The 13,438-nt window shown below is 46.0% G+C and overlaps 2 protein-coding genes across 2 annotated transcripts; both read left to right on the top strand.

The window, feature by feature from the left end:
• The first annotated feature begins 1,082 nt into the window (after nt 1-1,082).
• Nucleotides 1,083-2,060, top strand: LOC117886047 (olfactory receptor 11A1-like). Its single transcript, XM_034787679.1, has one exon. The coding sequence runs from the start codon at nt 1,083-1,085 to the stop codon at nt 2,058-2,060; it is 978 nt and encodes a 325-aa protein (XP_034643570.1).
• Nucleotides 2,061-12,245: 10,185 nt separating this feature from the next.
• On the top strand, nt 12,246-13,196 carry LOC117885334 (olfactory receptor 1020-like). The gene is given in 1 exon segment (XM_034786630.1): nt 12,246-13,196. A coding segment is annotated over 1 exon segment (951 nt).
• The last annotated feature ends 242 nt before the right edge of the window (nt 13,197-13,438 follow it).

Raw genomic sequence — 13,438 nt, 5'->3', positions numbered from 1 at the left:
TCCCCTGGTTTCTGCTCACACTGGCAAAATCTGTAGCGATTAGCTACTACATTCACTTTTGGCACAAAAAAGTTCTTTAATGCAGTGAGTGCCGTTTCATATTTATCATCTGCAAGGGGAAAAGTGTAAAATATACGCTGCCCTTCTGCTCCAAGGCAGTGGATTAGCAGAGCACGCTTTCTTACTTCAGAAATCTTTGTAGCGCTGATTGCAAGCAGGTAAGTCTCAAACATATGGTTCCAGACAGAAAAAGCAATTGGAGGCTCACCTGGGCTTTGCAGAAAGGATGCAGGTGGGTTCAGAGGCAGAAGATCCATCCTCGTCACCAAAATGTTGTATCAACCAGGCAAGGTCCTAACAGACTTCAACAGAACTTTATTTTTACAGTGGAAACCTCTTTACTATCTGCTGCTGCACACTCTAACTCTCACTCAGCCTCCTCAACTCCTCCCTGCTCCTTCCTGTTTCCTGTCCTTTCAGACTCCCAACAGCCAGTGCTCCCAGTTCTAATAATTACAAGCAACATCTAAACACCACAAGTGTCTCTCTCCCTCTCTCTCTGGAGAGATCCAGGAGAATGTCAAAAAATGGAAAAAGAATAAAAGCAGGAAAGGGCTGGACCTTGTCTCATGGAGACTAACGTAACCTGCTTTGATACTGTGTTGATCACAGTCCCCTCCTCTTGGCTGAGTCCAATAGAGCCTGTTATCCATTAGATGAACCGATAATATGTTTGCAGTGCAACAAGTCACAGTCCACCGTGGTGAGCCATGGGGACCACTTGTTGAAGTTACAAAAGACTAATACAAAATGGCTTTGCCAGTTTTGACATAAATATACCCAGCGGTGTGTGTGGCTTTCTACCTGCACCGATCTCTTAACTGAGCGGAGGGCAGGTGATAATGGAATCTCAAAGATCTAAATAAAAAATTTGCCTCCAGAGTCTTGGTTCTTCACTGTCCCCACAGGATGAGGGGCCTTATGGAATATTTATGGAACTAAATTGATGCTAAAGCATGATGAAAATGTATCCTCTTCAGATTTCATTGTAAATGTTGGTTTCTTTCCCCTAGTTGGAACTCATGGCGAACCCAGAGTGGGGGAATGAAACAGTTCTCACGGAATTCATCCTGGTAGGATTTTGGAATCTCCCTGAGCTACAAACTCTTCTCTTCCTGCTGTTTCTCGTCATCTACATCGTGACCGTGGCTGGGAACATCCTTATCTTTGCGCTTGTTGTGGCTAAACAGCACCTTCACACCCCCATGTACTTCTTCCTGGGGAATTTGTCCTGCTTGGAGACCTGCTACACCTCCACCATCCTACCCAAGGTGCTGGCCAGTCTCCTGACTGGGGACAGGACTATTTTGTTTAGTCTCTGCCTCACACAATTTTATTTCGTTTGTTCTCTGGTGGTTACAGAATGCCTTCTCCTGTCAGTGATGTCCTACGATCGGTATTTAGCGATATGCAATCCAATGCCCTATGCAGCCCATATGAGTGTCAGGGCCTGCCTCCAGCTTGCAGGTGGCTCTTGGATAGGTGGCTTCCTATGCAGTGGCATATTAACATTGTCTATATCTCAGTTAACATTCTGTGGCCCCAACATTATTGATCATTTCTTTTGCGATTTTATCCCCCTTGTAAATCTCTCCTGCAATGACCCACACTTGATGGAAACGCTGGCTTTGACACTCAGCTTTCTTTTCTCACTGGTCCCATTCCTACTTATCATGATGTCCTACATCTGCATCATTGCCACCATCCTGAGAATCCCATCCACCACCGGAAGGCAAAAGGCCTTTTCCACCTGCTCCTCCCACCTCATTGTGGTGAGCATTTATTATGCAACTCTGCTGATTGTCTATATGTTCCCAACCACAGATATCCTGAGCAACTTCAAGAAAGTTCTCTCTGTCATCTACACCGTCCTAACTCCCCTGGTCAATCCCCTCATCTACAGCCTGAGAAACAAAGAGGTCCAGGAGGCCCTGAGGAAAGCTTGCAGGAAATTCATGCTTGGACCATGCGAACCGGTCAATTTCCTTGGGTTAAAATAGATATAACATGGGTTGGGGTAGGGCCTAAAGCGAAGCGTGCTGTAGTCCCAGTCCTGTTTCCCTGAGCTTCACTGGGCTTCATGTCCTGCTTTTACACAGTGTCACTCAACCTTTCCAGGCTACTGTACCCCTTTCAGGAGTCTGATTTCTCTTGCGTATCCCCAAGTTTCACCTCACTTAAAAACTGCTTGCTTACAAAATCAGACATAAAAATATTTGTAGAAATACAAAACAGTCACAGCACACTACTACTGAAAAACTGCTGATTGTCTCATTTTTACCATATAATTGTGAAATAAATCAATTGGTATATAAAGATTGTACTTACATTTCAGTGTATAGTCAGAATATACAAGTCATTGTCTGCATGAAATTTTAGTTTGTATGAACTTTGCTTGTGCTTTTTCTGTAGCCTGTTGTAAAAGGAGGCAAATCCCTAGATGAGCTGATGTACCCCCTGGAAGACCTCTGCGTACCCCCAGGCTACACTTGCCCCTTGTTGAGAACCATTGCTCTGACAGCCCTGGGCGAGACCTCTCAAAACCTGGTACCCCAGTCTTTTTAGGGCCTGTATCAGATTACACAGGTGGGTTTCACTGGGCTGGTGGGAGACTTGAATTTGTGGCTGCTCAGAGTTCAGACAAAGACCCGCGATTGTGCTCAGTGAGAGGGTGCAGGTGAAATGGACTCAGCTGGAACACTGGGCATCCATTTATTGTAGGGTGAGAGACTTCTAGATACACACAGACAAACACGCATATATAAACGCACACATATGCACATGCACGCATATGCAAACGGACACATACACACACATGCGCACACACATACGCACACACACATACCTGCACATATACATACACACATACATGCACACATGCATAGGTACATTCACGCATACGCACAGACACACTTACCCAGACACACGTACGCATGTGCACACACACACATGCACACATACACACATGCATACGCGTGGACAAGATACACACACCAACACGCACACATACGCAAACATAAGCACACACTCACACGCATGCACACATATATGTATGCACATGCACACATATACACACGATGCACACATATTTACATGCATGCACTCACGCACACATAGGCACACATATGCACATGCATGCATACACACGCCACACACATATGCATGCACACACACATGCACACATGGATAAATTGGATTTAGACCTTATTGGCGAATGTAGATTTAGGATTTATATTGTGCTTGCAGAGCCATTGGCCATTATCTTTGAAAACTCATGGCGATTGTGGGAGGTCCCAGACTATTGGAAAAAGGCTAACGTAGTGCCCATCTTTAAAAAAGTGTAACCCCTTTGAGGTTTAGAGAGCATGGCTCCTTTAAATCTTTTTCTTTGGGGGAGGGGGAGCAGTGAGAGAAAGGAGGGAAACTCAGGGGTGTGGCTCTGGAGCTCCCCTGGAGAGAGAGGCAGCAGCCTACAGGCCCTCACAAAGTGAAGCAGCAGAGAACCTGCCTGAAGCCTGGGAAGGACAGGGCTGATCGGGGACACCCCAGCACAGGAGCCAGGAGGAGCACTGTACCAGGGAGGAATCGCCGGAGAAGGACAGGCCGGAGCTGGACCCAGTATCACGGCTGCCCAGAGCTGCATGCGGCTGTGAGTACTGGGGCTTGTGACTCTGTATTGGGAACAAGGAGGGAGGTTGCTAGCTAGTTAAGTGGGGAGGTGGTGGCTCTGTGTGGCTTTGCAGAAAGCAGCAGAAGAGGGCCCCGGAAGGATTTGTTGGGGGAAAGTTCACTGGCGCTGAAGACGACCAGGAGCACCCAAGACTCACCACTTGACTGGAACTTTGCTCAGGACTCCTGAACTCTGTGTGCAGACACATTGCTCAGTGTCTGCCCTTCCAGACTGTGCTACCACTGGGCCTGTGGGGCCTTGGCTTGGATGCAACCCTGTTCTGCTGCTCCCCCTATATTTCCCCTCATTGTTTTTCTCCTCTCATCCCTCTGTAAATAAATATTTCCCTTTTTTATATCCATTGTACTTTTCCTGTGGGTGGGTGTGTTCGCTCACTCTGGGGGGGTTGGAACTGGTGCCACTGGGGTGGAAGGGATTTTCCCTGCTGCATTCTTGTGCGCGCTGTCTCTTGGCCAGAGCTGCCTGCAGAGCAGACTCCATCTTGGTCATGAGAGCACTAAAGTTACGAAAGGGAAGAAAGAGAACCCGGGGAACTACAGACCGGTCAGCCTCACCTCAGTGCTGGGCAAAATCATGGAGCAGGTCCTCAAGTAATCCATTTTGAAGCACTTGGAGGAGGAGAAGGTGATCAGGAACAGTCAACATGGATTCACCAAGGGCAAGTCATGCCTGACCAACTTGATTGCCTTCCATAATGAGATAACTGGCTCTGTGGATATGGGGAAAGTGGAGGATGTGATATATCTTGTGTCATAACTATAAAGGGAAGGGTAACAGCTGTCCTGTATACAGTACTATAAAATCCCTCCTGGCCAGAGACTCCAAAATCCTTTTCCCTGTAAAGGGTTAAGAAGCTCAGGTACCTGGCTGGCATCTGACCTAAAGGACCAATAAGGGGACAAGATACTTTCAAATCTTGGGGGGGGGGAGGCTTTTGTTTGTGTTCTTTGTTTGGGAGTGCGTTCGCTCTTGGGACTGAGAGGGACCAGACATCAATCCAGGTTCTCCACATCTTTCTAAACAAGTCTCTCCTATTTCAAACTTGTAAGTAAATAGCCAGGCAAGGCATGTTAGTTTTCCTTTGTTTTCTCAACTTGTAAATGTACCTTTTACTAGAGTGTTTATCTTTGTTTGCTGTACTTTGAACCTAAGACTAGAGGGGAGTCCTCTGAGCTCTTTAAGTTTGATTACCCTGTAAGGTTAATTTCCATACTGATTTTACAGAGATGATTTTTACCTTTCTTTAATTAAAAGCCTTCTTTTTAAGAACCTGATTGATTTTTCCTTGTTTTAGATCCAAGGGGGTTGGATCTGTATTCACCAGGAGTTGGTGGGAGGAAGGAGGGGAATGGTTAATTTCTCCTTGTTTTAGATCCAAGGGGGTTGGATCTGTATTCACCAGGAGTTGGTGGGAGGAAGGAGGGGGGATGGTTAATTTCTCCTTGTTTTAAAATCCAAGGGGTTTGGATCTGTATTCACCAGGGAATTGGTGAAAGGTTTCTCAAGGCGTCCCAGGGAAGGAATCCATTGGGAAATGGTGGCAGCGGACCAGACCTAAGCTGGTAGTTAAGCTTAGAAGTTTCATGCAGGTCCCTACATTCGTACCCTAAAGTTCAAAGTGGGGATACAGCCTTGACACCTTGACTTTAGCAAAGCTTTTGATACAGTCTCACAGTATTCTTGCCAGCAAATTAAAAAACTATGGTCTGGATGAATGAACTATAAGGTGGATAGAAAGCTGGCTAGATCATCGGGCTCAATGGGTAATGAACAACAGCTCCATGTCTAGTTAGCAGCTAGTATCAAGCAGAGTGCCCCAGGGGTCGGTTTTGTTCAACATCTTTATTAATGATCTGGATGATGGGAGGGATTGTACCCTCAGCAAGTTCGCAGATGACAATAAGCTGGGAGAGATAGATATGCTGGAGGGTAGGGATATGGTCCAGATGACCTAGACAAATTGGAGGATTGGGCCAAAAGAAATCTGATGAGGTTCAACAAGGACAAGTGCAGAGTCCTGCCCTTAGGATGGAAGAATCCCATGCACTGCTACAGGTTGGGGACCGACTAGCTAAGCAGCAATTCTGTAGAAAAGGACCTGGGGATTACAGTGTATGAGAAGCTGGAAATGAGTCAGCAGTGTGCCCTTGTGAGGCTACATCTGGAGTATTGTGTCCAGTTTGGGGTCCCCTACTACAGAAAGGATGTGGACAAATTGGAGAGTCCAGCGGAGGGAAACGAAAATGATCAGGGGGCTGGGGCACATGACTTACACAGAGAGGCTGAGGGAACTGGGCTTGTTTAATCTGCAGAAGAGAAGAGTGAGGGGGATTTGATAACAGCCTTCAACTACCTGAAGGAGGGTTCCAAAGAGGATGGAGCTTGGCTGTTCTCAGTGGTGGCAGATGACAGAACAAGGAGCAATGGTCTCAAGTTGCAGTGGGGGAGGTCTAGGTTGGATATCAGGAAACACTATTTCACTAGGAGGATGGTGAAGCACTGGATTGGGTTACCTAGGGATGTGGTGGAATCTCCATCCTTAGAGGTTTTTAAGGCCCGGCTTGACAAAGCCCTGGCTGGGATGATTTAATTGGTGTTGGTCCTGCTGTGAGCAGGAGGTTGGACTAGATGACCTCCTGAGGTGTCTTCCAACCCTAATCTTCTATGATTCTATGATGTAGTCCTGTCCTCTGAACTCAAGGCAGGACTATGTCATTATCAAACCGTTCCTCACAGGGTTTGGACTGTTCTTAAAAGCCTCCAATGGTGGAGATCCCACCATCTTTTCCTAATGTCCAGTCTACAGCGCCCTTGCTGCACTTTAAGCCCATTGCATTTTGTCCTATCCTAAGAGGTTAAGGAGAATAACTTTTCCCCATGCTTCTTGTAACGACTTTTATGTACTTGAAAACACTTGTCATGTCCCCTCAGTCTTCTCTTCTCCAGACTAAAGAAACCCAATCTTCCCTCATAGGTCATGTTTTCTGGACTTTTAATCATTTTTGTTGCTCTTCTCCGGACTTTTTCCAATTTGTCCCCATCTTTCCTGAACAGGACACAATACTTCAGTTGAGGCCTTATCAGCGTGGTATAGAGTGAAAGAATTGCTTCTCTTACCTTACTTATGTAACCCTTCTGCCCCTCTGAGTTGGCAGCAACAAGGGCCGGGTTCAGTATCTAGGGGTTCCATTTCAATAATGCAATGCAAAACCAGCTCGAGCCCCCACCCAGTGACCTGGGACAATTACATACCACCCCCCGGGCGCCTCTAGGAGGCAATACTTTACCTTTCGCAAGCCCTGGGAGGGGCCGTCAGGGTGGAGCACGGGCGGGGCCATACTGGAGTGTTTGGGGAGGGTTAGCTTCCCCCAGCCTACGATATGCGCCACCCAGGCCTGACAGCAATATTTTTCCCAGAGATCAATTAAAAAAAACAAAGAAACAAACCCCTTTTTCCAAAATACAATTATGTGAGCCACAAATGTTTAACATTTGGTCATCTTAAACAACAAAGCTTTACACAAAATTTTTCACACTGGGGATTAATTGGAATGAGACCTTGCTGCATGGATAGGGAACAAATTATGGAAGGAGAATACAATCTCCTAGTTGGTTTTGCTTTCAGAAATAAGTGTATATTTCTATCCCTTTGCAATACACACAACTCAAATGATTATATTGACTGTACCGGAACTGGCCCATGAACTGTCTAGTGTGAATGTAGAACAGTGTCCTTCATGGGATGGAATCAGTGCTATTCCTTGGTTCTCAAATGCTAACAGACCAATTAGAGACCTACAGTTCTGGAACAAGATTTCATAATTTGTATTAAGTGCTGTGCACCGAAGGTGCTTGTGACCCTGAAACTTTTCTGGGAATGGGAAGAAATTATTTGTATTTTATAATCTCAGGTCTCTGACTTCCGTGCTTCCATGGTATGGGCCTTTCCAAGAAGCCTAAGGGAGTTAGGTGCCAAATTCTCATAGCAATCATGGGAGTTTGGTCTTTATTGTGTACATTACCCCCCACTGCTATGGGTATCCGCATGGCCCCACAGTATGCCAACTTTTTTATGGCTGACTTAGAACAATGCTTCCTCAGCTCTCATCTCCTAACGCCCCTACTCTAGTTCTGCTACTTTGATGACATCTTCATCATCTGGACCCATGGAAAAGAAGCCCTTGAGGAATTCCACCATGATTTCAGAAATTTCCATCCCACCATCAACCTCAGCCTGGACCAGTCCACTCAAGAGATCCACTTCCTGGACACTACAGTGCTAATAAGTGATGATCACATAAACACCACCCTATACCAGAAACCTACTGACCATGGTACTTACCTACATGCCTCCAGCTTTCATCCAGACCACAGCACACGATCCATTGTCTACAGCCAAGCTCTGAGATACAACCACATTTGCTCCAGCCCCTCAGACAGAGACAAACATCTAGTGAAGTGAAGAAACAAATTGACAGAGCCAGAAGAGTACCCAGAAGTCACCTACTACAGGACAGGCCCAATAAAGAAAGCAACAGAACACCACTAGACGTCACCTTCAGCCCCCAAATAAAACCTCTCCAGTGTATCATCAGGGATCTACAACCTATCCTGAAGGACAATCCCTCACTCTCACAGATCTTGGGAGACAGGCCAGTCCTCGCTTACAGACAGCCCCCCAACCTGAAGCAAATACTCACCAGCAACCACACACCACACACCAAAAACACTAACCCAGGAACCTATCCTTGCAACAACGCCTGTTGCCAACTCTGTCTACGTATCTTTTCAGAGGACACCGTCATAGGACCTAATCACATCAGCCACACTATCAGAGGCTCGTTCACCTGCAGACCTACCAATGTGATATATGCCATCATGTGCCAGCAATGCCCCTCTGCTTTGTACACTGGCCAAACCGGACAGTCTCTACGCAAAAGAATAAATGGACACAAATCAGATATCAAGAATTATAACATTCAAAAACCAGTCAGAGAACACTTCAACCCCCCTGGTCACTCAATTACAGACCGCAAAGTCACAATACTCCAACAAAAAAACTTCAAAAAGAGACTCCAATGAGAAACTGCAGAATTAGAATTAATTTTCAAACTGGACACCATTAAATTAGGCTTGAATAAAGACTGGGAGGGGATGGGTAAAAAGCCTTTCCCCATGCTCATTTTTCCCCTACTGTTACTCACACCTTCTTGTCAACTGTTGGAAATGGGCCATCCTGATTATCACTACAAAAGTTTTTTTTCTCCCACTCATAATAGCCCACCTTAACTGACTACTCTCGTTATAGTTAGTATGGCAACACCCATTTTTTCATGTCCTCTGTATAGATATATATATCTTCCTACTGTATTTTCCACTACATGCATCCAATGAAGTGGGTTTTAGCCCACGGAAGCTTATGCTCACATAAATTTGTAAGTCTCTAAGGTGCCACAAGTACTCCTCGTTCTTTTTGCTGATACAGACTAACACGGCTACCACTCTGAAACCTAAATATGTGAAGCACCCTCTTGCACCTGCATTTTATCTGAGCAGCAGCCTGCACTTCCTTGTTTCAGAAATGACTGACCAGGAGGAATTGAGCTAAGGTTCACATTTTCAAAAACACTTAAGCAAACTTCAAAACTGACATAGGAGGCTAAGTCCCATTGCCTTTCAGTGAGATTTAGGTTGCTAAGATTTAGCAACTGAGAAACTTTTGAAAATAGGATGTAGGCTTCTAAATCACTTAGACTTTTTAAAAAAAGGTAACTGAATTAATTGAATGAGCTCATTGGATGGGGACTGGGCACTTGTTTGCTTGCTATAGAGGGTAACAGGGGGGTTAGTTGGAGAAAATGTAAGATCACCTAACTCTGCTGACAGTCTCAAACCTTTCTAAGGGAATTGGATGGGAACTCAGCATCTAAATCACTGAGGCAGCTGTAAAATCTAGAATTAGTGTGTTATTTCTTAACAGTCACCATAACATTCACGCAATAGGGAGAGAGATTTGTTTCCGGAGCAGAAGTTTCTTCCCTCTCCAGGACTCTCCCTTTGAGATTAGAAGTTTGATGCTGGTTTAGTTTTAGAAAATGTCAGTAAATACCAACTTCCCCTTGCCTGTTGCTATCCCCACAGCATACGTGCCTCGGGAGACCGCCTCTCCCCGCAGAAGGATATATAAGGAATCAGAAAAGACATTCCCCATTTGACAGAGGGTCTGAGGCACATGGTAATGTTACCAGACATGGAACGGAGCCTCAGTAGCTTTTCTAGGTTGTCTTTCTAGGTACTGGAAATGCGGAAGTAGGTGAATGCAGTGTGGAGAGAAAATGAGCTGAAAAAAATGGATCCTGGTCTCTGAAATGCTGCATGAGGAGGTGACAACCGAGACTCCAGCTGCTGACAGACCTGCCTTAGAGGTAAATCAACCCTTTCCTCCCTGATCCATGAATCTTAAGGAGTTTGAAGCAATGTTGGTGTGTTCGGTAACTAATTCCACTGGAATCCAAGGGGAACTGGGCACTGGTCTCTCTTAAACTCCCAACCCAAAGCAAAATTACGGTTTTTGGAAAAAGGAAAGACTTGTCAGGTCACGTCTATCCTAGCTCCTTATCTGGCCTCCATCACCCTGGTATCTTGGCACCTCACTGCCTTGAATGCATCTATCCTCCCATGACCCCTATCTGATGCAATTACCCCTGCTTTACAGACAGGACCTGGCACCCAGAGGGGCAGATTTATGGAGGTTTCTTGGGACCTCAAGACACAGACCCCCCCAGCAGGATTGGAAATCAATGGGTGTTAGGTACGGCCCCTACTCAGGTACCCATGTGCGTTGTTAGGTACATCTGGCCTGAAAGTCACACAAAGAGCTGGTGAAGAAGCAGGGAAATGAACCAACATCTGCCAAGTCCAAGGCCAGGTCTTTAAACATGGGAGCAGCCTTCGTTCCTCTTTAACCTCCCCTCCTCACCCCAACAGAGTTGTGCCCTCCATGGCAGCTCCCTCCTCATGGAACATTGAGTGATCTGCCGTGGGGAAAGCGGAGCTGCTTTTGGCCTGCTGTGCTCGGTCCTCAGGGGGCAGACGCTGGCTATAAGTAGAGTAGCCACAAATTGTTTTTGTTTCTCCCTTTAGAGGGTTAATATTGGGATTATTTTATCTTTAAGGTTTTTCCCTCCAATTTTTAACTATTAATTTTTACAGTCTCAGGAAGCTCAGCGGGGGCTAAGGTGCGTGTCAGGGTGAGGGCAGCACTGCCAGCGGGGAAGTGGGGGGTTCCTGACCGGCCGAGAGATCCAAGATACCAGGGCACAAGGGGCAGGGAAGGTGGCTGCTCTTGGCCAGTGCAGCAGAGATCCATGGCCAGGGCTGGGTGCAGGAGGAGGATGGCGGTGAGACCCCGGCCATGGGAGTGATCACCTCATTGTTGAGCTGCTCCATCGATGGGCAGAAGCCATTCGGCAGCGGGGTGGCCTCCCCCACAGCCAGGAACTCACCCTCCTCCTCTCAGCCCAGGCCTGCCAGGGCCGCAGCCTTCCCCGCATCTTGCACCTGCAGGAATGGGTGTCACCAGTCATGCGGCCGTGCAGGGATCCCTCTGCAGCTCTGCTGTCCCAGCCCCGCTCATTCACTCCCGTGACAGCTGTGTACAGAGGGGTCCCTGCTCGGCAATGGGACCGGTCAAACAATCCCTGCAGCTGCAAGGTGCAGATAGAGGCTGCACTAACGCCCACTCTTCCTAATAGTTTCTGTTGTTGGTTTGGTTGTATCAGCGGATATTGACATTTACCAACGTCTGTTGATGGAAATCGAATCCAGCTGAGCTGGACGTTTAAAGAAACCTCAAGGCGTTCGCTGTCCAAATCCCATTGAAATCAAAGTGGCCCCATCCATTAAGTCAGTAGAACTTTTATTGTAGATGTCAGCGAAAAAGTATCAAACGGAACAGAATTATTCCCGGGGTGTAAAATTAACCTTGTGCATAACTCTGTGCAGTATCAGGGCCTTACTGAACAGTTAATAAAGATTAATAAATTAGTCCGGGAAAAGATACAACCTCACCCAACTTGTCTCTCTAGGATCAGTAATGGGGAAAGAGACAGTAATGGCAGACTAGAGAGAGAGAGAGAGAGGATTAAATATTACTTTTAACCAAAGATAAAGACAAAAATGTAAAGCTGATAAAAAATTCTGAGTGGCATTTTTGATGAAAAAAATGTTTTGTTGATAGAGATCAAAATGTTCCAGGGGAACAGATCAATTTCTACACAGTTTTGTTTAGGAAAAGAATTATTGTATAGAGCTTTATGAAATAAAATATAAAAATGAATAGAAATAAATGTAAATAACTATAATATGCAATGTAATGTAAAATAAAAATATGCTAAATATTAAATTAAAAATAGATAAATACATTTTTAAAAATGTGGAATGAATGTTCTTCATTTATGTCACAAAGTTCATTTGTTTCCCATAGATGCACCCCATGGCAAACCCAGAGCAGGGAAACCAAACGTCCATCACAGAATTCATCCTCCTGGGATTCGGGGACCTTCCAGAACTGCAGATGCTTCTCTTCCTGCTGTTCCTAGTGATCTACATCGCGACCGTGACCGGGAACATCCTCATCATGGCACTAGTTGTGGCTGATCGACACCTTCACACCCCCATGTACTTCTTCCTGGGGAACTTGTCCTGCTTGGAGACCTGCTACACCTCCACCATCCTGCCCAGGATGCTGGCCGGTCCCCTGACTGGGGACAGGACTATTTCATTCAATGGGTGTGTCACACAATATTATTTATTTGGTTCTCTTCTTGCTACAGAATGCCTTCTCCTGTCAGTGATGTCTTACGATCGGTATGTAGCCATATGCAATCCACTGCACTATGCAGCCCGTATGAGTGGCAGGGCCTGCCTCCAGCTTGCAGGTTGCTCTTGGATAGGTGGCTTCCTAGGTAATAGTATAACAACATTGTCGATATCTTAGTTAACATTCTGCGGCCCCAATGGCATTGACCATTTTTTTTGTGATCTCATCCCCCTTGTAAAGCTGTCCTGCAATGATCCTCACCTGATGGAAACGTTGGCTTTCATACTCAGCTTCCTTTTCTCTCTTGTCCCATTCCTGCTTACCTTGATGTCCTACATCAGCATTATCACCACCATCCTGAGAATCCCGTCCACTACTGGGAGGCAAAAGGCCTTTTCCACTTGCTCCTCCCACCTCATTGTGGTGAGCATTTATTATGCAACTCTGCTGATTGTCTACATGTTCCCAACCACAGACATCTTGAATGACTTCAAGAAAGTTCTCTCTGTCGTCTATGCTGTCCTCACTCCCCTCGTCAATCCACTCATCTACAGTCTGAGAAACAAAGAGGTCCAGGAGGCCCTGAGGAAAGCTTGCAGGAAATTCATGCTTGGACTATGCTAACTGGTGAATTTCCTTGGGTTAAAATAGATAAAACATGGGCTGGGGTAGGGCCTGAAGCGAAGCCTGCTGTAGTACCAGGTCGTGCTTCCCTGAGCTTCATTGGGCTTCGTGTCCTGCTCTTACACAGTGTCTCTCAACCTTTCCAGACTACTGTACCCCTTTCAGGAGTCTGATTTGTCTTGCTTATCCCCAAGTTTCACCTCGCTTAAAAACTATTTGCTTACATAATCAGACATAAAAAT

This window comes from Trachemys scripta, chromosome 12 (assembly GCF_013100865.1).
Source record: "Trachemys scripta elegans isolate TJP31775 chromosome 12, CAS_Tse_1.0, whole genome shotgun sequence".
NCBI classification, from domain to species: Eukaryota; Metazoa; Chordata; order Testudines; family Emydidae; genus Trachemys; species Trachemys scripta.
Note: the sequence above shows the minus strand (reverse complement) of the source record. Positions and strands in the feature narration are given on the sequence as shown.

Coding starts and splice junctions, on each gene's coding strand:
- LOC117886047 (XM_034787679.1), top strand. CDS start 1,083: ATGGCGAACCCAGAGTGGGGGAATGAAACAGTTCTCACGGAATTCATC.